This window comes from Cygnus olor, chromosome 3, assembly GCF_009769625.2.
Source record: "Cygnus olor isolate bCygOlo1 chromosome 3, bCygOlo1.pri.v2, whole genome shotgun sequence".
Taxonomy (NCBI): Eukaryota; Metazoa; Chordata; class Aves; order Anseriformes; family Anatidae; genus Cygnus; species Cygnus olor.
Window position 1 is genome coordinate 35,449,608 of NC_049171.1, and position 26,847 is coordinate 35,476,454.

Genomic DNA, 26,847 nt, shown 5'->3' on the forward strand with positions numbered 1-26,847 from the left:
AGATTTCATTTCCACGCTCTGACTTAATTTCACAAATGAATACAGTAAATAAAGTCCCTCCTAAAAATGATCCTGAAGGAGCTGTGCTGGTGACATCCGTAAGTCTGACAATTTTCCACGTCAAATGTTTTTTTTGGAGTTTAAAAAGATTGCTTCTCCCTTGCTTAGAAAAATCACTTATCAACTTAATTTGAGGCAATAGCTGATTTGGGTTGTGTTTTGACTCTTCTATGTTATATTTATATCATTAAATGTTCTTACTCTCAAAGTTTTTTAAAGCCTTGCAAACTCCTTGTTAGGTGCTAAGTTAACATAACTGTAGTTACGTGTCGTGTGTGTGTGTTGTTTTTTTCTAATGCTTTCAGTCAGAGGTTGCCACTTCTTACTTCACAGCTATAAAACGTTCACTAGTAGTCTTGACCCTGCCTGCACCAGCTTTTAGAGATCTGAGATGTAATTTAGCTGGCCCTTCTGATTCGAGGGAGTTGAGCTCTCTTGGCTTTTATTTTCATTTAAACTGACATTTTGGTGATTTTCTGATCATTATTATAATCAACATTTTCTTAGATCATTCATAATTAACTCTTCTGCTGGAAAAACAATTACGTTTTTTCCTTTCAAGTATTCAGATTACATCTAGAGGACTTGCTTACAGTTTTGTTTGTTTGACAGTAGTTTCAGTGTTTATTTATTTATTTATTTGTTTATTTTTGGAGGGGCCTCCAGAATGATCAAATTTCAGGCTTCCACCATAAGTAAAGGAAATCAACTTTAAAATGCTAACTCCTTTTCAAGTCTTCAAAATTTACTGGACCAGTCTGAAGACCTTTCCAGACCGTTCCAAGGAACCTTTACCTAAACAACTTCAGATCACTCAGCTGATTTTTTTCTTGTCATCCATCCACATTAAAATACTAGTTCTGTAAAAATAATAGTTTTTTTGAATCTTTCTTCTATTTCTTCAACCTCAAAATGCTATTGTTATGTTAGTTCTACCTTATCTGAGGGGAATAAATTAGTATTTAAATCATTGTGTAGAGGGGAACTATTCAAGCCTCATTAATAAATGAAATAAAACTGAAAACTTGGAGTGTTGTGTTAGTAAGGTAGTACTGATGTTAATGTACTTTGTAACAACTGTGCAATAGTTGCATAATTTTATTTAAAGCAAGTAATTACTTTTTTTTTTTTTGACATTCAGTGTAATATTGAGGAAGCTTGTAGGAGACTTGTACTTTAAATAAACTCTTTTAAAAATATTTTTGCAGGTTGTTATTCCAAGGAGTCCTCTTCAGGCCAAAGGACTACTGCTTTCATGCATAGAGGACAAAAATCCATGCATATTCTTTGAACCTAAAATACTTTACAGAGCTGCAGGTAAAGATTTATATTGTTGTGTTTTCCACTAAAGCAACACTTATATTTTGCACATGTATTTCCATAGTCACAGCTAAATTGATAATGTAGCAAAAATCTTTATTTGCAATTGTTTTGCCTTTACCTGTGTTTGGGGGATTGTGTTTTGAGAGGAAGTATGAAAATCGGGTAAGATTTCTAAGTTTGAATACAAGGATGAATATTTAGTCTGATTTATATTTAGTGAACTTTGGAAGTAGAATGCTTTGTACAGTCTTGTGTTTAAAAAAAAAAAAAGGAGAAATAGAACTAAAAGGCATTATCCCATATCAAGTTGAGTTGTGGAAATATAAACAAGACCAAGTCCATTTAAGTATGGGAGATGAGTAGGCATTGAACAGTGAGCATTTAATAGTTAAAGAAACTAATTAATTAATTAATTCTTCCAAGGGCAAACTTAATGTTGTTAGCATGTTGATTTATGGAGTTGCTTGAAGGCTTTTTTTAATGGAACAGGACAATATACGTTTCACAAAAGTTAAACTGCTTTTGTTTTCGTGACTCTAGATATTAAAATAAATGGCCAGATTTGTGTTTATTTTTCCGAAATAGCTAAACATCATCACCATTATTACAAAGTTAGAACTTCTTTGAAGTGCTTCATTTCTAAAAGTCTAGAAAATCTGCCCCTTAACTTCTTATGTTATTTGGAAGGAAGTGTGATTGCTGTTACTTTTTTCCTTTGTTTCAGTCACACGATCTTTTTGGTTGAATAAAGTTTTATTCATTATACGCATCATTATGCATAACATATAAGAACAATTTGAAGATAATAGTGCGTGTGTTTATTGTAACGGTACACTTGTTATTTCCTTGGGACTGGAGAAGCTGTACTGACAACAGAGTGTAGAGTAAAAAAAAAAATTTGCAAGTGGAGATAGGCAGTATCTGCGTGAGCAACTAATGAAATAGAACCCAAGCCTTCATTTACTTTCATCCTTCCTAATGTCATATAGTGTTGTATATCAACTGTTCTTAAATCTTTCAGTACAACTTATAAATTAACTCTCTGAGTGGACTGAAGTTGGGTGAAAGACCAAATGTTCATACTTTAACCTTCTAACCTTCTAACAACACTTTTCCATTAGTGCATTCAATTTGTTAGGAAGTTTATCCTCTTTCTAAAGAAGAAAACCAAAGAAAAAGAAGGGAAGGATTTAAAAAACAGGCATTAAAGCCACAGAAAAAGAGCAGAGTAACTTGGGAGCAAATACAATATTTGCTGGGGAGACTGCTGCTTTGCTTTTATGCTTTCGAAACAGAACTTGGATTCCAGTTAGCAATGTATTTTTAAAAGTGCAACTATTTTTAGTGACGTGATGAGCCCGAAGAGTGTCACATTAAGATCAGTGTGTTTTGAAAGCTTAGAGTAATTCAGCAATAAATGCCTCTGACTCTTTGTTTAGATGAAGTTGTTTGTAAAATGAACTCAAGTATTAGAGTCCAGTTAAACAAACAAACAAACAAAAAAGAATTCATCTTCAAACATCCCTGCTGTTCTTTGGTTCTGGTATTTAGAAGTCACAATCACAGACTGCAGAGTTAATAAAATATTTGCTTTCATAGTGAAATGAATGAATTACATCAAAAATATCACACAGCTATTGAGATTATAGTGAGGTTTTTATGTATGAAGGGTTGACCTATAAAACAGTTGCTGGGTCTTCTAGTGAACATAAATGACTCAAGTGATTGAAATCTTGAGTGAAGATGTGCTGGACTAGTGGTTAGTGTGGTTTATATGCTGGTCAATAACCAACCATAGCATTGCTGCAAGATGATCTTAGTAGTATCTGGAAGGTGTTGATTTTCCTCTATATTCTCATGGCCTGTTTTTCAGAGACATTACCTATATTTTTGTCTTAAGATTTCTAAGAACTTCAGTTTAATGATCTAGGCTGAAATTTATAGTACTTTTGTGCTACCATGTGACAGTTACAATTGTGACTAGCTTCTGTTCTTTCACTTTAAGACAATTTGTGATAGTTTTTGTATTTGTACAACATAACACAGGACTATTTTATTATGTGGATGGGTTTTGATATTGTGTTCCTTCCCTCCTGCCCCTTCTACCCCTGCCCCCAAACCCTTCCTTCTGGCATCATTGATTCATTGTCCTGGTTGTTGAGCTGTTGTTGTAGGTTGGATCAGCATGAACCAGAGGAAAACAGTAGTGTCTGGGAGTTTGTCCTAGAAAATTAACTTCTTATAGTATTCCTTCCTGTGCTGCTGGCTGTGGTCAGGGTTTCTTGTAATTCCACTACAGAAATGAATTGGCTTGTTTAATTCAAAATGGACCAGGGTTTTCTTGATTTGGTCCAGATGCAGCAGCAGTAAAACACAAGCCTGATAAACAAGAACAGGATAATGGTGGAAGGAAGGATGTTAAAAATGCAACTGTCTTTTGTTTTGAGTAGATTTTTTTTATTGATATTCCATGTCACTGTGTTCTTTCTAGTTAGAGAAAACAAATTCAGGATTGTGTTCACAGAGTAAGCTTTATCTATCTGTGTATTTCTTGTCTCTTTCTATTATTGTCTCAAAATACTACAGGGTCTTCCCAAAGCTGGGAACATACAAACATTCCAAAACAAGGAAGACAAAAATATATTAGATGTGCTCTGCTGCTTTATTAATTTTTTTTTTTTTTTTTAAGTTATTGACTTTTACAGGAAATTTCCACTTTATTGATATACTTTCAGCAGAAAGACAGGGTATAAATATTATAATATGCCCCACTCAAGACTGGGACTTCATTGTTTCAGTGACTAGAGATTATCATATACAGAGAAAAATCATTTTATTTCCATAATGATGGTTAAGATATTGAATAATGAAATAATTTTTTCTAGCTTCCTATGAGTAGACATACTTGCTGCAGAGGACTTCATGACCAATGTTGCATTGGGTTTGTAGGGGTTTCATTAGAAAAAAATAGGGTGTCAGGGGATAATGTGAAGTAGTAGTTCCTACCTGTACAATTAATGTAGATATTTAAGCTTTATCATTGTAGTCTAATGGATTTTTTTCTCTCCCTATGAGGCCTCTAAATAGCTACAGATGATATTTTGCTTAATATCTTTGACATTTCAGCTGAAAATAAGCTGTAAGGTTGGGTAGTCTTTAAAACACAAGGTACCTATTCTTGTTCACATGTGTGGAAGTTACTAATGGTTTGTTTAAAAATAAATAAACAAAGCAAAATTATACTATTTACTTCTGCCCCTGAGTGTTGTTGCTGTTGTTGAAATTTGCTGTTGGATGCTAGTGCTGGAATATAAGAATACATATCTAGCTTAGGATGTGTAAAATGAAGTTGCTTTCTGAGCAGTGTGCCAGGTCATTTGGCGTCTTACAGAAGTTCTTGTGCAGAACCAAGCTTGTGAGTTTGCATTTGATGCATACTTTATCCAGTGAGCTATAACAGCCCACCAATTGATGTCAAACTGTATTTTCAGGTCCACTTATAATCTGCAGTTTGGGGGTTGTTGATAACAAAGCTTTTTTTTTTTTTTTTTTCAAGATTCATGTGTATATTTTTATAACAGTAAAGACATTCTACAAAAAAAATACTCTTTAAGTGTTATGAAACATATGTCTCATCTCCAAGGTAAAGCAGAGTCGTAGCACAAAATATTTCACTGTGACTATCACATTAACGTTGTGAATGAATATTATCAAAGACACTTCAAAATATTTTTTGGAATAATGGACTTAGCTGGATGTCTTCCTAAATGAACACAGATTTATTTGTTCTGATATTTTGTGTGCTTATTCAGACATGAGGTAAAACTAATCATGTTTACAAAATAATCATTCATTTCTATATGAGTATTTGCTATCCAAACATGGCTTTGCCCACAGAAGATACAAGAATAGGCCTGAAGTCTTCAACTTAATCAGCTCTGGAACATCTTGAGGTTCCCAGCATCTGAGAAGCAGCAGTACCAGCAGCTGAAGGCTAAATGTTGGTCCTAAGTTTAAGCAAGCTTAGGTCTGAAACTGAAAATCCCTCTAAGAAAATCTCAGAAGCCATTTTGTAAATGCCTACTTAGGAGCTTCTGTATACTTGCAGGTTTGTTTTATTCACCCTGGGCCCTGTAAAAGACCTGTTAGTGCCAGTCCTGGCGCTGAGCACCTTGCTTGCTCCCTCGCTGCTGTCCCACTGCCAGTAGCTGATTTTGGGGGGACACACCACTCTCACCCCAGTGGCTGGGGCCAAGACCCCCACTCTCTCCAGTAGCTGACCCTGTGGAGCAGGGGCACCTGCAGCCCCTGTCTGGCTCCTGTCCCTGGCCCAGTGTCTTGCCTGCTCACCTGTTTTACACGTATCTGGCCCCTGTTATATTCCTTTCTGTTTAGTCCCCCCTTGTTCCTCCCCAGTCCCCTTCCTGTGCACATTCCCTCCCCAGCTGGCAGAGTTCCACCCACCCTGCTCCAATGTCCTGGGCCTTCAGGCTTGCAAGCTCCCAGTCTGTTTGTAATTTCTTGGTAGCCCAGCAGTTGGTGTGGCTGACCAGCTTAGTTTCTGATCTGTTAAGTTTGAGTCTCTGTGTATTTTGCTTATGGCTTTCCCCATTTCTGTATCATCCTATTGAACAAGGTCCTCCATCAGACGCACTTACAGAAATAAACATTGCCCTATTCCCCATAGCCTTATCAGTAAATGGCTGGGCAGCCTTGGTTCCTGTGGCTGCCTCCCTTATCCTTCGTTGGCCAGATTTATGTCTGTGGGTATTCGCACTTAGAACAAGAAAAGAGGGGAAGCCACGTCCTTTTGCAATGCAAAGGTCCTTATCCAGACACCCTTTAAGGGTGTCCTTCCACGTATCCTTACAGCAGTCATCAGAAGCTTTTGCGTATATTCATGTGTCTTGTATAAATTTAGAAAGCAGCAAGGAGATGCGAGCCTTTCTGAGAAAAAGTCCAGAGTTAAATACAAAAGTACACATACTGGGAGAATGCTGTTGCTGGTTAAATTATGAGATTATAATGTTACTGGAAGTGCCATGGTGACATCTCCCTAAATGTCAGAGATGCGAAGAAAATACCTGGATTAAAAAAAGAAAAAGGAGGCTTTGATTTATAAAAAGTAGTTAACAACCTGTGCAGTGTCAAGAGCACATAATCATTACGAACCAAAGGAGAAGATGAGTCACCTTGACATTATCAGGTTTAGACATCTTGTGGAGAACCTACTCTGATGTTTTTTGACCTTTTCAGTTTCATTTAATTGTACTATATATGACATTGGTGGTGTAGAAATAAATATGACTTGCATCGGTGGTTGTTATAGAGACAAGACAGGTAAGATGAGAGAACACATGTTTTCCTTCTGCTGTTCAGACTGCTCTTTTAGAGGGAGCAACAGATGGTGCAGCCTCTTAAAATTAACTAGTGATGGCCCTCTTTCTCTGATTACAACTTTGTTATTTGCTTTATTTGAAATCTGCTTTTTAAATATTTGATTTAAAATATTTTTATGTTCAATAATAGATGAGTAGGCTGCTTTGTATACAGACATCATTGTGTTTTGGTTAATTAGTAGGGAAGAAAATGCACAGAATAATTTCAGTGCTATCTTTCATCGCTGTTAGTGGAGGGAGGAGTTTTGTAAAGGCACGAGCTGAGCTCATTGAAAGGATTTTTTTTTCAGAATGGTTTAGCTATAATAAGAAATTAGTTAATTTTTGTAATTGTATGTTACATTTAATTTCCCTAAATGGATAAAACCATTACACAGAGAAGGAGCTCTTTTTGTATGACTTGCACATTCCAGGTCTTCCACTGGTACATCCAGCTCCCTTCCAGACCTTCATATTCGTGTCAGTTGCCTGGGTTTCCACGTGAAGGTCCTGTGGTATCTTTATAGGGTTCTTGTTCTCCAGGTTTCGTGACAATCCCATGAAAAAGACAGTTATGTTATACAAATTGGTTTCATTATATTTCAAAATCTTGCCTGTTTTTTGCCTGAGGGTTTTATGCTGTGCAAAATCTGGAGCAGCCTGGTCTGCTTTGCTGTTGACCAGTGATGTGCAGTGAGCAAGGGCTGGCTGTGCCTTTCCCGTCTGTCTTTCCCCACTACAGATTCTTCTCCCCATTTGTTATTCAAAGGAATTGTTATAGGAAGGCATAGATCATTTAATACGTTCAGAATAATTGTCAGCAAATACGTGTGATTTTTGTGCTATGTTAAAAACCACTGTTTAAAATTGATTTTTTTTCTTGGCTGAATGGAAACATTATGAATTACATGGAGAAGGTTCCTATTCTGTTATTAGTAATAATGGTTTAATTAATATCTATGCCTGCTCCGTGCCTGTTCGGGTAAAGTGAGATATCTCTAATGTAAACATAAGGAAAAAAAAAAAAACACGTTTTACTCAGGGTAAAACATAGGAACAGGTTGCCAAGAGAGGTTGTGGAGTCTTCTAACCATGGAAATACTGAAAACCTGACTGGCCATGGCCATGAGCAACTGGTTCTCAGTGATCTTGCTGTGAGCAGAGAGCTTGGACTAAGTGAACCCCAGAACTTGCTTCCTACCTCAACCATCCTGTGATTCTGTGACATTTGTAGTGCTTGTTTGCCATCTCTGGAGAAAAAATAATAAATGCTGTAATTGTAATTTAGAAAACTATTCACCACTTGATTTATTAAAAACTTATGTCCTAATATGTAAGCCAGGAAAGAACTGAAGTCATTTTACTTGTATTGGATCTGCTATACCAATTAGGGAAAATACAAGATGCTTAATTTTTCCTGCTGGAGTTGCTCAGTAGCATTCTTTATCATAACTTCAAGAAGCAACTTAGGTCATCATTGATTCTAAATACTAAAAACTGACCTAAGATATTTCCATCTGACAACTACTAAATGGATCTTAAGTTGAGTGGAACCACCTTCAGTAGTGGTCAGGAAGGGCATGATGCCTAGTTGTTTTCTAGTTACTCTAATTGTGATATATTTTTGGTCAACTAATAACATTTTCTTCAAAACAAAAATATTTGAGTCACTTAAAACTGCTATAATCACAAGTTCCCGGTGGCAGTCTTTGTGTAGGTTCTAAAAATTGTTTTTTCTACCACTTTAACATGAAACTGTGGAGCTTCATTCTTGGTAATATCAGGAGAGCAGACAAATTTTTTTGTCGTCTGAGTATTAAAGTATGATTTCAAGGCTCTGATGCTTGTTTCACTTCATCAACTGCAGTCCGTGCTTGGGATTTTAATCAATTATAGCAGTGTCCATCTGCAAATCTGATGCTAATATCTTTGACTTGGGAAACAGCTGGATTTATTACTACAGTAGTGTATCTGTGTATCTTTTTGGTGTACTACACAAGGTAAGTGAAACATTACACTGAATGCTTTCAAGTGTACAATATAAATAAAAATATTTTTAATTACAGCTAAACATTTGAAATAAGAGATAATAATGTGATTTTGGTCTACTCTTTTAAATGGTATTACTATTTAAAAAATAGTGTATGTTTCTATGGCATAATACTGAATAGTAAAGGAATCTAATGCTTATTTTTTTCCCTTTGCTTTTATTTATTCAGTGGAACAAGTTCCCGTGGAGCCCTACAACATTCCACTGTCTCAAGCTGAGGTGCTACAGCAGGGCAGTGATGTGACAATGGTTGCTTGGGGCACTCAGGTCAGTAAGGTTCCTCCGAGCTATTTGTCATCCACCAAAGCTTAGTTTAAGGGTTTGGGGCTGTTTAAACAGTGTTGTATTCGGACTCAGGTGCCAGACAATAAACTATGTGCATCTTCCATTGCTATATGCTTGAATAAATGATTCCCTTTGTTTCTACTTACATGAAACCTGCTTTTTAATGAGAGAGTTTTTACTCATTTTTGGTTGAAGGTGACTCTGGAAATATGGAAGAGTTACCTCTACTGCAGGTTAATGATTTATCTACAATTATGCAAGTTACATGTTTAAGAATGTGGCAGTGGGATATGACTGAGGGATATGACTGGGAAAGGACAATTGAAAGTAGTATGCTGGAAGAAAGCATGGATTTTTACTGCAAGATTTAAAAAGTAGCGCAATCAGTCTGGGGTTGCCTTCATGCATAGAGTTACAAAAAAAAAAAAAAAGAAGAAAATTTAGGTAATTTCAAATTTTTAATAATAATAGGGGTAGTTTTGATTCTGACAGTTCATTTTCAAAGCTGTTCAAGAATATGATTCACCTCCCCCCGCTCCAATTAAGATGTGCAAATATTGGAAAAAAGAAGTTTAAAAAAAGAGAGAAAACAAAAAAAAAAAAAAAGCAAAACAAACAACAAAAACAACAAAACAACAAAATACACATTCTTGTTCAAGAATTGTAGAAAACAAATTTTAGTCAACTTTGGAATTACCAGAAAAATCTTTTTATTGTCTTTAACCTGTAATTTAGAAAATGGCTATTTTCCTGGCTTATTTATGTCTGGGAAGCTGTTAGAGGAGGGAGTGTTATAACACTATATATCACAACAGCGTTAATCTGTGGGGTTGTCTTTTTGTTTTTTGCTCTTTCTTTGAAATCTGTAGTCTTCATTGATTTTCTGTGATGGATCAAGTAGTCAGAGGACAGGGAAACTCCTTTATATCTGTGGTTATTTCTACTAATCTTTGATACTTTGCACTGGTATTAAATAATAGACTCCTTCAATATCTTTACTTGTGTTTATTTCTCTAGCAGAAACCAGTTTCTACTTTTATCCTTGCTCTCTTTTGAAAGTACATGCTCATTTTTCCTAGATACTTCATGCTCCATTTGGATGAAATCTTAGTGTTCGTCATAGTCCCCAAAACTGTAATGATGAATAACCATAAAGATGTTACGCTTTGAAGGTCACTTAAGTAATGGCTTGAAAGCTATCTATGGATATTAGAGTAATGTCCTGAGTTTACCCAGTAGAATGGAGAAGGTTCAGAATGACGTACTTTCAAAATACGATGTGCTTTGGAGCTTGCAAAATATAAGCCAAGCGTTTAGACAGGCAGTTCTTTTGATGTGAATAGTAATAGGACAGATGTGCAGCCCTAATCCAAATTTAGGATCTGACCAAACCATGTCTGTGGCCAAATGATGCAGCATGGGGGAATGCTACTTAGTGCTCCTGCCTCTATTCAGGAATTGTTGGGCAGAAGTATGAGCATGTACATCACATGGAAGGTGTGTATTGTGCTGGTTTACACAACTGTTGAGCATACCTCTATACAGATGCTTATCCCATAAAAAGAAAATCCAGCATGTTTTGGACGTGTCAGACTTCTGCAGATCAAATATGTTCAGTAAGTTTGTGCTGAGGGTGTTTTTAGGCTCTGTGCATAAACTTGGAACTTGATTGCCACATATGCAGTAGGTCCAACAAATCCAGAGCTCATTTTCAATAAGCAGAAAGTGATTGCGCACACACAGTGGTTACTTCTTATATGATTCTTGCATGCTAAGTAGTTGTTTGGCAGCTGCTGCTCTGGCGGGGTTATCTTATGCTTGCTTTCCTGAGTGGTACTAATGGAGGGCAGTAAAGGCTTTTAGTTCCTCTCCAGTTGTGCCCTGTGTTTTACGGTCATTAACTAATCCTTATCCCCTGTGAACTAGGTAAACATTTTCGCTTATGTATTGTAGAAACGGCAAAAACATCCTTCCCATGGGTCAGGTTGAAAAATCGCAAACCTTGTACAGTCACTGATGTATTACAAGTCTAAACCAAAGCACTGCAGGCTAATTCTTTTTACTGTTATAATACTTGTATTGTGATTTATCTTCAAAATCATAGAATCATTAAGGTTAGAAAAGACCTCTAAGATCATCTGGTCCAACCATCCCCCAACCACCAATATTACCCACTAAACCATGTCCCTAAGTGCCCCAAATAGTCCTTTGGTGTTCATATTTGTGTCATGTAGATTCATGTTTAAATCCTTAATCAGCTTGTTTTACAATAGATTTTTATTCCATGTGAAATTTAATGCTGCCCTTTGATCCCCAGGCAGCTGACACCATCTCGCCATGTCCATTTTGTTAAATGCTGTTGCCTTCCAAACCTCATCCAAACTGCTCGTCGGGGATGGTCCTTGGCTTCCCACCACTGAACTGGGCCTAGCAGTTGCTCGAGGGAGCTCAGCTGCCTCAGTCCAAACCTGTGTTAGGAAGCGTTCCAACCCTCTGACAATAAGGACAATATCAGAATCTATTGATAATGTCATATCAGGAAACTCTGTTTTAGCTTCTTACAAGCAAATACTTCTCAATTAGATATTTCTGGAGGATAATCTGAGCTGTTATCAGGGTGCTTATGTTTAGTGCTGGAGCATTTGCTCGCTTGTGCTTGTTTCAATGCTTACAAAGCATTTTGCTTTAAAAAAAAAAAGTTGTATAACATCATATATATAACAATTTTAAATGCAAACAGTGTTGCTTGCTTTTTTGTTCATGTTATAACATACTTTATGAAAAGGATGCTAATAGACATGGGCTGTTTTACATCTATTTTAAGAAGCTCATACATGTGCTGCTAAATAGACCCCTTGGCTGGTGGATAGTGAATGATTTGTATCCTAATTCAGTGCAAACCTCCTGCTAGAAGGGAATTATTTTTGTTGTGGTGAAATGTTAATTATAATAATTAGATAATGTGACATTTGGAATGTTGGTATTAAATTGTGTTGGAAGACCAGTGAGTGGTCGTATGGTCATATTAGTGCCGGTACGCTTTGTCGATAGGGGGTCAGGACTAGATATTTATGGGTAATTTTTATTTATGTGGTGTTTGCTATCTTTCCTAACTGTTCATAAGATAATGCTTTTGAAAGGAGATGATCATTTGGTAATCTATTGCACTTTCAGTAGATGGTAGTAAATGCAGTTACTAGGACTATTTTTGTATGTAATGCTTTTTGCAGGATTTCATGTGACTGCTGTGTTAAAATACATCATTCTGATATTTGGATTTTGTAGTTGTAGTTCTCAGAAAAGCTTATCCTAAAACCCAATCAGACTACAACTATAAAATAGTAAGGTCTGATACTGTTGACTGAAATACTTTTCTAAAAAGTAACAGTTTTGTTTTCAGTGATCCTTCACTGAAGTTTTTTTTTTTTTTTTTTAATGAAGTAGTGCTAAAATACTGCAAATAATGTAAGTAGTAAATTAAAATATTGAACTGAGTATCACAGAATGACAGAATCATCTAGGTTGGAAGAGACCTCCAAGATCACTGAGTCCAACCTCTGACCTAACACTAACAAGTCCTCCACTAAACCATATCACTAAGCTCTACATCTAAACGTCTTTTAAAGACCTCCAGGGATGGTGACTCAACCACTTCCCTGGGCAGCCTATTCCAATGCCTAACGACCCTTTCAGTAAAGAAGTTCTTCCTAATATCCAACCTAAACCTCCCCTGGCGCAATTTGAGCCCATTCCCCCTCGTCCTGTCACCAGGCACATGGGAGAATAGACCAATCCCCACCTCGCTACAGCCTCCTTTAAGGTACCTATAGAGAGCGATAAGGTCGCCCCTGAGCCTCATCTTCTCCAAACTAAACAACCCCAGCTCCCTCAGCCGCTCCTCGTAAGACTTGTTCTCCAGACCCCTCACCAGCCTCGTTGCCCTTCTCTGGACTCTCTCGAGCACCTCCATGTCCTTCTTGTAGCGAGGGGCCCAAAACTGAACACAGTACTCGAGGTGCGGCCTCACCAGAGCGGAGTACAGGGGGACAATCACTTCCCTAGCCCTGCTGGCCACACTGCTTCTTATACAAGCCAGGATGCTGTTGGCCTTCTTGGCCACCTAAGCACACTGCTGGCTCATATTCAGCCGACTATCAACCAATACTCCCAGGTCCTTCTCGGCCAGGCAGCTTTCCAACCACTCATCTCCCAGCCTGTAGCTCTGCTTGGGGTTGTTGCGCCCCAGGTGCAGGACCCGGCACTTGGCCTTGTTGAACCTCATACAGCTGGCCTCAGGCCACCGGTCCAGTCTGTCCAGATCCTCCTGCAGAGCCTTCCTGCCCTCGAGCAGATCGACACATGCACCTAACTTGGTGTCGTCTGCAAACTTACTGAGGGTGCACTCGATCTCCTCATCCAGATCATCGATAAAGATATTAAAGAGGACCGGCCCCAGTACCGAGCCCTGGGGGACTCCACTAGTGACCGGCCTCCAACTGGATTTGACTCCATTCACCACAACTCTTTGGGCCCAGCTACCCAGCCAGTTTCTAACCCAACGAAGCGTACGCCAGTCCAAGCCAAGAGCAGCCAGTTTCTTGAGGAGATTGTTGTGGGAAACGGTGTCAAAAGCCTTACTGAAGTCAAGGTAGAGCACATCCACAGCCTTTTCCTCATCCACTAAGCGCGTCACTTGGTCATAGAAGGAGATCAGGTTCGTCAAGCAGGACCTGCCTTTCATAAACCCATGCTGACTGGGCCTGATCGCCTGGTTGCCCTTCAAGTGCCATGTGATGACACTCAAGATAATCTGCTCCATGAGCTTCCCTGGCACTGAGGTCAAACTAACAGGCCTATAGTTTCCCAGGTCAACCTTCCGGCCCTTCTTGTAGATGGGTGCCTATTGCATTACTAAATAAAAAGCTTTCTGCTAAACATGCACGTAATATGTTAAATCACTGTATATATTCCATATGTGTTAATTTAGAACATCTTAAAAAGAACTTAAATGTTAGGTTGGTGATAATAAGTTGCTTTTTCAGGTACATGTGATCAAAGAAGTGGCAGCAATGGCTCAAGAAAAGCTTGGTGTGTCCTGTGAAGTTATTGATCTGAGGACCATCTTACCCTGGGATACAGAGACTGTTTGCAAGGTAAGAAAATGATGAATGTTAATTTTGAAACAAAACAAAAAACTACTGTTAACAACAATTTAAATGCAAATAATTATGACTTTGTATTTTATTTTTTTTTTTACGGTCTAAATTTTTGTATTGATTTATGTAAGTTTGATCTTCAGTTGAAGTGTTTTCATTGTTTCTGATGTACTTCATGTTACTTGGATGTACTTTCTATCTGTAAAAAATGAAATGGGTTGAGCTGTAGCCATCAATATGAAGACATGAATCAATATGAACTTTGGCAGTAACTGGTAATTTTTTGCATTATTTCAATTATTTCTCCTAAATCCTTTATAAGAGTTTCTGGACAACTAAAATTAATCAAAATTTTAGGTATTTTTTTCCCTCCTCTTTAAAGATTAGAGCTGTCATGCAATGAAGACAAAGTATCTATCTGAAAGAACAGTTAAGTCTGTTTCATTGGATTGGATCTGCATGGAAATGCAATGAGGAAAGAAATGCAGATGTGCACAGGAAATGTGGAGCTGTATTTGTACAATATTTTGCAAATCTGAACTTTAAAAATAGATACTCTCTGAAGATTTTCAGATGTTCAATCCTGAACATCTCTGAAAGCAATTGTGGTATAAATAAAAAGATGGAACAGATAGACCTGTTGCTTTAGATCTATTAATTGTTTTTTTTTTTTTTTTAAATTAAGAATTAAAAGAGAATTATTTCTAGAGAAGTATAGTGAACATTGGCTATGCAGTTCATATATTTATTATAATAAATGTCAAATAGTAAATGTTTTTAGTGTTGCTTTGACATTAGTATGTATGCGGGCTGCCCAGTCTGGTGGGAGAAATGTTAACTTATCTTTTTCTATAGATCTTGTCTGTTCTGTTGAACTGGAAATAATCAGTAGTTTGCAGTTGGTACTATGCAACACTTGTATCCTAAGCAGCTTTTAAGGTAGGTTAAAGAGGACAAAAATGTTTTTACAAATGTATTAACAGCAAGAGAAGGGCCAAGGAGAATCTCCGTCCTTTACTGGATGCGGTAGGGAACATGACTACTATGGTTAAGGAAAAGGCTGAGATTCTCAATGCCTTATTTACAACAGTCTTTAATAGTCGGATCAGCACCTTGGGGTACTCACCCTCCCTACCTTGATGTCTGGGATGGGGAGCAGAAGAAACCCCCCACAATTCAGGTGGAAACAGTTAGAGACCTGCTACCCCACCTGGACTGTCACAAGTCCATGGGGCCACATGGGATCTACCTGAGGGTGCTGCGGGAGTTGGCAGATGTGATTGCTGGGCCACTTTCCATCACCTATCAGTGGTCATGGTCATCTGGAGAGGTCCCAGATGACTGGAGACTTGCTAATGTGATGGCCGTCTGTAAGAAGGGTCGTAAGGAGGAACCGGGGAGCTACAGGCCTATCAACCTGATCTTGGTGCCAGGAAAGGTGATGGAACAGGTCATCTTGAGTGCAGTCACACAGCATGTGCGGGACACCCTGGGGATCAGGCCCAGTCAGCATGGGTTCATGAAAGACAAGTCCTGCCTGACCAGCCTCATCTCCTTCTATGACTGGGTGACCCACCTGGTGAATGAGAGAAAGGCTGTTGACGTAGTCTACCTAGACTTCAGCAATGCCTTTGACACAGTCTTCCACAGGATTCTCCTGGAGAAGCTGGCAGCCCATGGCTTGGACAGGCACACTCTTTGCTGGGTTAAAAACTGGCTGGATGGCTGGGCCCAGAAAGTTGTGGTGAAAGGAGTGAAGTCCAGCTGGTGACTGGTCACCAGTGGTGTTCCCCAGGGGTCGGTGTTGGGGCCCATCCTCTTTAATATCTTTATTGATGACTTCTATTTATGGAATTGAGTGCACCTTAAGTAGTAAGTTTGTAGATGACACTAAGCTGGGGGGAAGTGTCAATCTGCCAGAGGGTAGGAAGGCCCTGCAGAGGGACCTGGTCATGTTGGGTCGATGGGCAGAGTCCAATGGGATGAGGTTCAACACGGCTAAGTGCCAGGACTTACACTTTGGCCACAACAACCCCATGCAGCTCTACAGGCTTGGGGCAGAGTGGCTCGAAAGCTGTGTAGAGGAAAAGGATCTGGGGGTGTTGGTCGATGCTCACCTGAACATGAGCTGGCAGTGTGTGCAGGTGGCCAAGAAGGCCAACGGCATCCTGGCTTGTATCAGGAATAGTGTAGCCAGCAGGAGCAGGGAGGTGATTGTCACCCTGTACTCTGCTCTGGTGAGGCCACACCTCGAGTGCTGTGTTCAGCTTTGGACCCCTCACTACAAGAAGTACATCGAGGCCCTGGAGTGAGCCCAGAGAAGGGCTACGAAGCTGGTGAAGGGCCTGGAACACAAGTCCTGTGAGGAGCGGCTGAGGGAACTGGGGTTGTTTGGTCTGGAGAAGATGAGCCTTATTGCTCTCTACAACTGCCTGAAAGGAAGGTGTGGGGAGCTGGGGGTTGGCCTCTTCTCGCAGATTACTAGTGATAGGACTAGAGGGAATGGCCTCAAGTTGTGCTGGGGAGGTTTAGGTTGGAAACGAGGAGACATTTCTTCTCAGAAAGAGCAGTCAGGCATTGGGACGGGTTGCCCAGGGAGGTGGTGAAGTCACCATCCCTGGGGGTGTTTAAGGAAAGGTTGGACGTGGTGCTTAAGGACATGTTTTGGTGGGTGATACTGGTGGCAGGTGGGTGGTTGGACCAGATGATCTTGGAGGTCTTTTCCAACCTTAATGGTTCTATGATTCTATAATTTCTAACATAAGTAGAAAGATGGAAATGATAGTTGTAGCTGCTTGCTGTAACCTGAAGCCGAGAGGAACCAAGAGGAACTTCTTGATGCAGTTGATGAAAATGGCAGTGGCTTTCAGAGTCAGCAACAGGACTTGCTGTACTTCACTTATTCTCTTCCTGAGATTCCATTATCAGGGACCAAGAGAGTGTGATAGAAAAGGTGACCATACCAGAGAGTCCTTGGCTGTTCATGGGTCTGTGTGTGGGATTTTAATAGGTAATGGGATTGGTTTTACAGCAGTCCCAACCAATAAGCAATATCTGTTGTGACAGGGCAGCACTTTGCCTCAGAGTCTTACTTATGTCAGCCTCCGCAATCTTAAGCAGTTTTTATGTTTTTCATTACATTACATGTGTTAGATATGTCTTTCCTTTGCATCTGACAGGAGAAGGAGATAAGGGTGGTGTATGTGATAAGCTGCAGCCTTTCTGCTGTTCTGCTGGTGCTGGGATGCAGGGTCTTCCGTCGATGAGCGTTCTGTGCTGTGGTCTTATCAGAGAGCAGGAAGGACTGTGTTTTACTCACACATCCCTCTGTTTTACTGCTGGGAGTGGTGTCCTTTGTTCTCAGTACAGGCTGTTTTTAGTCCTTGTTCTGCTGCTGCTTTCAATTCCTGCGCACATACACTTCCACTCACATTTCGTTTATACTGACCTTAACATTTCCGTTCCAATTCTCTACATTATCACGATTCTTCTGTCTGTTGGCTCTTTCTAGAAGGCAGGAAGCCTTATCTGACTTCTTGTAGGCTATCTTCTTGTTCCTAATCATGTGCCAGAAGTTTGGCACAGACTTTTAAAGGACATGTGTTGCCTGTGGGTTAAAGTCATTAAGCTGTAATAAAGGAACTGAATTTTATCAAGTCGTATGCATTTGCCTATCTGATGTGTTTTAATCTGCAGGTTTATTTTATTCTTATACTTACTCAAGAAATGTTACATTTTTATAATCACAAGGAAATATTTCACTGAATTTTCCTTATCTGTGTAATTTTTTAAAAAAAAATCCAGGTGCCTTCATGGTGGGTCTCAGGGAATGAGCAGGCCTCAACCTTAACTTATTAATTTTTACTATCTGCAGTAATAAGGTAACACTGAAATTTTCAATGCAGCTATGTAAAAATGAACTACTTTACTTAACTGAAAATATATGCAACATTAAGACTGATTTGACAAGGGTGGTGTAGGCATGAAGATGAATGGACTGACACGGTTACTGCTTTGGAGATGAGCAGTAATGTGTCAATTTTCACTGCAAATATAACTGCCTAGTCTGCTTTCTATAGATACTTTTTTATATATAAAGTTGTCATCAAAATATATATTCCATAGAACTTTGAGAAGTTATACTTAACTACTGCCACCAGAGGCCTCTTTTTAGCCAAGTTAAGCAGCTGCTTTGACTTTGCACCGCTCCTGTCAGTGTGTTTACGAGTGTATGGCTCTGAGTGAGACATAAATAAAATAAATGTGGATAATAAATATGGTGAAACATAAATAAGAATTTGCGAAGAATTTTTCAAGATTCTGATATTATGTTCAGCTTTGAAATAGGTTACCATTTGTCATCTGCATGAGGAGGAGATGAGGGTATTAAAATTTGAGCTAGTGACACTAGCTCATGAGTTATTCTGGAGGATGGATATCTCCTGAGGGTCATTCATCTCATCTGTTTCTTCAGCCCATTGTAGGTTGAAATAGTGGCCTCTAGAAATTTCTTGGGTTAAAAAAAAAAATAAAAAAAATTAAGGGAGTCCTGATTGGTGTGTAGTGTAAAGTCAGATGAGATAAATCCCAGTCATTGTTTGGCTGGGTGACAAAGGAATCAGGGAGTTTCCCTGTTTAAAATTGTCAGGAATCTTTTTGCTAGAACAGAAACAAAGAATCTGTGTGTGTGTGTGTGTGTCTATGTATATATTCATATAGATTCAATTTCTTTATGTAGGCTTCATTGCTGTTTAACTTGGGAAAGCTTCTTGTAAAATGTGAGGTGCTTCTTTACTTGTAGGAGAAGGATGGAGTTCCTTGCCCCTGAAAATTTATCAAACCTGTTCCAAGATTCCCTAGCATTCTTAAAGAATGGCATTCTTGCTCTGGATCAAGAGAAGTAATTCATTTTGAATGTTGAAAACTAAAAAAAAATGCAGGAAATAATTCTAAGTCTCTTGAGTTACTCTGTTGCTTTTTACAGGAGTTCAGACAGGTAAAAAAGAAAAATCAAACTGCATAAAATATAGTATATTCCTTAGTTGTCTATATTTAAACAGGAATTGTCATTTTGAACAAATTTCAAACAGTTGAAATGATGATTGCTGTGGATATGTTGTTTGATATGTTCAGTACTATGAAAGGTTGATGTAAGATCTCTTCTGAACTTCATATCTAGGTGTTCATGTGCTTAGAAAACTGATTTCTGAAGTGATATTTTTCTGAATTTTATGAAGTGGTTTTTTTTTTTTCAGAGAATCTTTTTTGTAGATACTGACTTCTTATTTTCTTTTGGTGATGACAAAAATGTTTTTAAATATATTGCTTTTAATTTCTAGTTTTATGATTAAGTTTGAGCTAGTGTGGATGTCATGATTCCATAAGCATGGATTTAGCTTCTCAAGAGATTCAGATCATGGTGAAAGTGTCACTAGTTGAGTCTATCAGATAAATTTTGGTGTCTTTGCACTGTAGAGACTTTTAATAAAGCACAGTATCCTGAAGTTGAAGACAAGAACCCAGGACCTTTTCTTTTTTATGGTGCCCTCCTTACAGGAATTGTCACATTCCCTCTTGCTTTCTCTGACCATGTGCTAATTCTGTGCAATTAAGGGGAATAACATCACTAGAATATGAGCAAGCTGATCCCCCTGTTTTATGCTATCGTTTATTAATAAGGTCACACCTCAGGGAGACGGTAGGTTGGGAACTGATAAGGCATTGAATCCAGGTCTTGCCCCTCTGGAACTTCTGCCTTTATCACCATCTCTAGGTGAAGAGCTGAGTAGCTCACAAGTGTTTGTCCTCAGGGCTGTGAGTTCAGTGTTAGCAGATTTTAAGCATGCTTGTAACATTCTCTGAACTCTTGCAACTGTAAACAGGCTTCTTTAAAGTGTATGCGCTGCCTTTGCTGCTTATTTAGGAAATGTTAACAGTGAAAACTGTCTTTAAATTACCGATCCCCTTGTCTATATATACGTTCTCAAAACACTATGTAATTTCAAGGTTCAGTGAAAAATTTGGTAAGATTCCTGTTTGTTCTGAAAATCTTCACTGATTTCTGACTAAAGGTCTTGCTTTATATCCCAAGGCTGGCATATGAGTGATACAGTGGTTATGATTGAAAGAGAACAGTTAGTTCTCCTTCGAGTGGGTTGCTTTTTTTGAGAGAGAGAAGTATGCATTTCCTGTGCTTATTCTAACATCAGCATCTTATTTTGATGTCTTACTTCATGTACAAAGGAGCTGGGATCAGGAGTGATCTCTCCCCTTTATACATTCAACTGGAAATGCAAACACACAAAACTAATGCGCTTCCCAACATAGGAGGCAGATAACCAAACCTCTGCCTTGACCATGCTCTGTGACTCCCCAGCTGGTGCAGGTGCCTGCAGACTTCCACGTTTAGTGCAGCCACAGCAAAGATGTTGATTACCATACAGATTGGTAATGATCTACTACTTGACTGATCAGCTGCATTCGTATAAGCATAGCAATCTGTCATGAAGGGTGCTGTTCCAGAAACTGAAATATGAGTTCTATATCTAATATTTATTAAAAATTGTTTCTTTTTAACCTACAAAACTGTTTAAAGATGCTTTTCTTCCTTCCAGAAATTATGCTTTCAGATGATTTTTTTTTTCTCCTTTATTATGCTTAACAGATTTGCTTTGAAGGGTTGGGGAGATTAGACTGTGTGGATTTTCCTGTCTCTGAACTGTTGGATGGTGTGGTACTGATTAAAAAGCCAATAGCACACCTCCCAGTGCTTCCCTGGTCACACTGAGGGGTAAAATTTGGTGGCTGTATTATTATTTTGTACTGAAAAGCCTGTGCTATTGGAAGTGGGAAATGTAGCTCAGGATTAAGTACTCCTAAAGGACTGTACATGTTATTCTATTTTATTCATCCTATATTGAATCAAGCGTGCTATTTACACTTTAAATTAATTACAATCAAATTGTTCAGTAGATTTCACTTTTGTAAGAGAAAACTCACAAATGGGCTTTTTTTTCTTATGTATTATTTAGAAGGCAAGTATTTGCCATGTATATTGATGAAGATTTGCATTTATTACTTAATTAGTCATCCTGTTTCTGAACAGTTCCTCCTGTAATGCAAAGAAATGCTGCAGATTGTTCCTTTATGACTTAGTAATGAAGGCTCTATAAACTGAATTACAGTTTTAAAGGCCTGTGGGTTAGTGTGAGCTTGTGTAACTGGGATATGACTTTGTGCATTTTGCAGGAAAATATGGGTGTCTTTGCAGAAACGTAGTTTATAGATTGACGTTATCAGTGATAGCAACTGTGAACTTGATTTAAAGAATCAATATAATGTAATACAGTTTATTACAGAAAAGTGAAGGGGCATATGTTCATCTGTGCACTTGGGTTGCTTTGCTCTTTTCTTGAAGAGGCTTTGCAGACCTCCCAACAGGTCAACATAAATGCTCAGCAGTCTGGAAACCATCTGCACTCGCTGGCAAGAGCAAATCTGAGTGGAAGAAAAAGGAGCAGGAGTGGGAGCTAGCAGATAACACAGCACCACAGAGTGGATTAGGGCAAATCATGTGCATGTTTTCCATCAACAGTATTTGATGAGAGCGGTTTTCTACGGCATGCATTAGAGCCTTCTCCTTAATGCACAGGTAGCATTTTTGTTGGCCATTGTCATCAAAGTGAATGAATAATTATAAGCAGTAGATACTCGGTGTCCTATATTTAATAGGCAGTATGTCCTGGCAGACCTAGTGGTCTACCAGCCTTTTCTTCCCATTCCTTTAAGTTTACTTCATCTAATTGGATTGTGAATAAAGGAAAATCAAAATCAGCAAGCTTGATGTGTTTTTCTTTATTCTTTAACTGCATGCTCCGGGCATTGAACTGTACAATTGCAATGCAGGTATCCTGGGATCAGATTTATGTTTCTTGGCTGTCCGTTCTTGATCTCTTGCCATTTTACTTGTTGCTCTTTGGATTTCTTACTAAGTAGATGCTCATACCTATAAAAAGTGATTAAAATTATACTACTTACATGATGACAGTTAACTCTGTCACTGTTTCCATGAGAAACTTGGGTCTTTTGGTCTTGTAGTTTCAGATTTTTAGAGCATGCCATGGGCTATTGGTTGGCTTGAAGAAGCAGAGCTCTGGAACCATGCTTGCAAGTAGTCATCTCTGAGTTATGAGAATATATAGAACCATTTTATAAAGTAATTATTCACATCTTTTGCTCTTCTATATTTCAAGAAAACTTTGAATGGAAAGCTTGTAGTCATTGTTTTGGGCAGGTACCTCAAAGCTGAGGCATTTGTATATATAATTCTGCCTTCTCCTTTCTCCCTTCCAGTTTAAAAGTAGCTCTCAGTCCTTTGAATTCACTTTCACATATGTATTGATAAGTGCTACTACAGAAGGAATATATATATACAGATTATAAATACAGAAGGATTGTTTAAAAACAAACCACAATAAACTACCTTCATTAAATAGGGAAGAGGCATTTGCATGTTGTTTCTGTTAACATTGAACATTGTGTTAATAATATGGTCTATGAATTCGTCATAAAATATTTTCCCTTTTGCCCACATTCGATGTTATGGGCTTCAAACTTAAAGGCACTTATGCAAGTAAATGAGTAGTGGTGCTTAGTCTATGGCTAGAAGGTATTTTATAGCTCCAATGTGTGTTTTTATTTATTTATTTTTTTTTCCATTGTAACTGCTGCTGATTGAATTCTAATGGAAGTTGGGATGAAGTTCCACAGTGGTAATAATATATGAATCATTCTTCCATGGAGATAATTATTACTTCGCTACAGTATCGCCTTCCTTTAAATGTCTGCAGCTATTTATCCTGTTATTATCACTTAGTTGAGCCAGCTACTTTTTCTAAACTAGCTTTTTCAGGATTCAAACGTTCTTACTCTGTGTGCGTTATTAAGCTTTACCCCAGAGATTTTAGTGTTAAGTATTTCTACAATACTTTTGTAGCTTTTAAGTTAACTTTGATGTTTATGATATCAAGATTTAGTCTGCTTTTTACCAAACTGTTGTGTAATAGCATAATGCATTATATTTGGCTTACTGTTAAGTATTTTTCTTTCAACAGCCAGTATTGATTAGCTTTCTGTGAAGGCAATCTGAACTGTTTGTAATTGTACTAGATAGACTGCAGAGATTTCCAAATGTAAATAGTCTGATTTTATAACAAGATCTTTGTTTTTCATTAAGATATTTAATCATCAAGATATTTAACAAAGCTCTTAGAGTTGTATCTGGTAGGATGACAGGCTAAATGCTGATCAGATAGATGTATTGATTACACTTAGTTTTCATTACACCATTCCATTTTCCACTGCTGCTTATGTGAGACTGGAGAAACCTTTTACCTTCTCTCCTGTCTTTGTTTTGTGCTGAAGAGCCTGCGCTTATGGACTGCTTTCAATTTTGGTGTGCCGCTCAACAACACCCATCAAAATCAGAGGGTTTATTCTAAATAAAATCTATTTTACAGTAACTTTTCTACTAAGTCACTACTACTAGTAAAATTCCCCAAGTCTTAAGGCATGTTTTAATGAACATTTCACACTATTGTAAGTCGGCTTGTCAGTAGGGAAGAGCAGTTCAGGTCTCTGTAAAATGCCCATTTAATGTACCTGTTGTCATATATACTCAAGAAAATCTATGCTCAGTCTCAATATATTCCACAGCAGCTTTTTCTTTTAAGCTGCTATGAAGTATTACTAAAATCTCTGTAGTCTTTTGTAATTCTTTTAGCTTGTTTGACTATTGTCCCCTGCAAATCTGGTGAACTGAATTAATGCATCAAATCCTGAATGTTTGGCTACCAAACTTTCACATTATGACAGAAAACAATCACTGTCTCTTGTGTTTTCCTGTTGTCTTGTTATGGATCTTCTGAAGGCTCTGACAGACATTAAGACCTTTACTATGTTGAAATGTTTGACTTCTTGGTTATGTTAGTAAGCTTTTTGTTGCTACTTTTATACAGATGGGGACTGAACTAATCTGAAAGCCTCGTGGTTTGCTTTTTCCTTTGCATGTAACCCTCATTGTCCTGAAATCTATGTTATAATATTTCACCCAATAATATGTTGGAGTAGGACAGAATTTGCATGGGCTTTGGTGTACAATTGAATTTTGCATGTGAATTTATAAAAACAAAAAAACTGTCTGGTCATGAAAAGTGTTGTAGAATGAGGTGTATGAATTTCAGTTACTGCATGACTATGTAGTGGTTTAACACATGGAAAAGATGGGTCTAGAAATATCTTTTTTTTGCTGAGATAAATCCAGCTGAAGTTTTTTCTAGCTCTGTGTTTGGAACATTTTTTTTTTTTTTTTATATTTAAACTTGTTGCTACTAGTATTCAGGAATTGTTTCATTTGATGTGTGTTTTTTGAGTATTTGTTAAACTACTTTAAAGTGATAAGTGTATTTCAGAGCTTCCTGAAGACTTCTGCTTTTATGGCAAAATAAATACATAAATCAGAAACATGAATTATGCCTTCTGTGTTTGGTATCACATTCCAGCAGAGCAGCTGAGCAATTTTTTTTCCCTTTGTGTATGATTTGAATTCAGCTGTGATATATAACTAACCCTACAGAACCCAGAAGGTGCCTCTTGTTCAGAATATCCTTTTACAGGACAGACAGAATTTCAAGACACTTCTTACCTTAAGGGCTTAATCTTTTCTGCTTGAAATTTTGCTCCCAGCTGAATTGCATATATATTTTTAATTAAAGTGAATATACGGTTTTTAATTAAAGTGAATGTAGTAGCTCTCTCTATACTTAACTGTCTAAAGTCCTATAAAAAATGTAGTTTCATGTAAATTGGCCAGACTTGAATTGCTGAGGTTTCCACATGCTTGGTGTCAATCTTTGTCTGTTTTTTTTTGTTTGTTTGCTTTTTTTGAGGGGATTGTTTTGGGGCTTTACATCTGCTAAAATTATTTATCCATACCTCAAAGCATGGTCTAATCTGCTGCCTGAGCTGTGTGTTGTCTTGCCCCTTCCAGTCATAATGAGTTGTGTCCAAAGAGCAAAAATGAATTGCTTGGAGGACCACTCTTGATGATTCTTTGCAAACTTGATGATCAACTAGTTTATTTAAATTTAGTTCTTAGATTTCAACTCCCTGGGCAGGTAACAGAGAAATCTTCTCTGAAACGGACCATGAGTTTCTGTGATATTGTTGGAAACAAGATGATTTGGTATAATTTACTTTATTGTTAATTGTGATTTAAGATGGGTAAGGTTTAAAATAGTATTTTATTCTTATATTAAAGAGTACTTGAACATATATATACTTAATAATTTTCATCTTTTTCTATTTACTGTCTTAAATATTTTGGGATAAGGTTGCTGTTGCTTTAAATTGAAGGAAGTAGATAAAGCAGCTGATCAGTGATGTTGATTAGTGATGCTGTGGTCCCATCACCATTCTCTGTATGGTTGTTTGCCAGATCAGATTTTCATCTTTCAGAAGATGCTCAGCTACTGTACCAACACCCATTTAATATCTCTGAAGATCTGTGCACCTGTTCGTTATTGGCACCTGGTATATTCTCTTTTCTTGGCCTAAAAAGAGGAAAGCTTTGCTCTTGTTCCTTTTAATTTTCCTAGGCACTGAAAAATATAACAATTGAGAATAATGGTCTTTGATTCCTGCAGTTCTCCGTCTCTTCCAAACACATACAGCAGGAGGAATTGCTGTTGCAACATCTGTTATTGCTCTTGTTGCTCTTTTCTTTCACTTATCCATTTTCAAGGATGTGTTATATTAATTTCTAGCCCTTGTACCTGAATTACTATCTAGCTAAAGCTATGAATGCTGGACCAGAAGGAGCAAAATGAAAGGAAATATTCTGATCTATGGCATCTGTCATTGTTAATTTGAGGAGAAGGAAAGAAGTAGGACTGTAGTGGTAGGATATGCAAGACGGACCAGTAGCATCTGAGAAAATGGAGGACATTCAATAAGCAGTGCTAGGATGTCATCACAATTTTGTTTCGTATCCCCTGATGTGAATAGCAGTCTTATGCCTTTACCAAGAATTGTCTAGCTGTTCTTCTGGAAGTGTTGGGATTTTATTTATTGCCTAGTGAATGTCACCACACTGCTAGGCATGGAGGGTGAGAACAGGTGCCCTTTGCTTTTGGTAAATGTTAGTACAAAATACATTTCCTGCATTCCCTCATTGAGACTCTTCTTCCTCCACTACCTCTTTACCAGTGTGATTACCTGTGTACATGCTTTTGCCATGAATCAAGATTCTAGCTAGTGAACAAAAAAAGCACACAGTTCCCGTGTTATCTGGTTGTTTTGCAAATTTAGTTTGTTTTAAAAAAATATATATTTTTTATTTATAAAATATAATTGCAACAAAATCTTCAGGAGGAATTAGTCCAGGTCACTTTCTCTACTTTTTGAGTATGATGGAATATGAAAGATAATGTATAAGAAGAAAAAGCAGTGGGAGACTGAATTAGTGAAGTACTGGAACATCTTAATCTGATGCAATCTAAGCATAGCCATGTTAAGCACTAGAATAATCTTTATTGCT

The 26,847-nt window shown here is 37.9% G+C and overlaps 1 protein-coding gene across 2 annotated transcripts in view; it reads left to right on the forward strand.

Moving 5' to 3' along the window:
* BCKDHB (branched chain keto acid dehydrogenase E1 subunit beta) overlaps positions 1 to 26,847 on the forward strand; it is a 125,707-nt gene that overhangs the window by 25,656 nt on the left and 73,204 nt on the right. For both annotated transcript variants that reach the window (XM_040554012.1, XM_040554013.1), the window contains exons 6-8: positions 1,269 to 1,377; positions 8,981 to 9,078; positions 14,139 to 14,249. In XM_040554012.1, the coding sequence (XP_040409946.1) occupies positions 1,269 to 1,377; positions 8,981 to 9,078; positions 14,139 to 14,249 (318 nt within the window). The remainder of the gene's footprint in view (positions 1 to 1,268; positions 1,378 to 8,980; positions 9,079 to 14,138; positions 14,250 to 26,847) is intronic.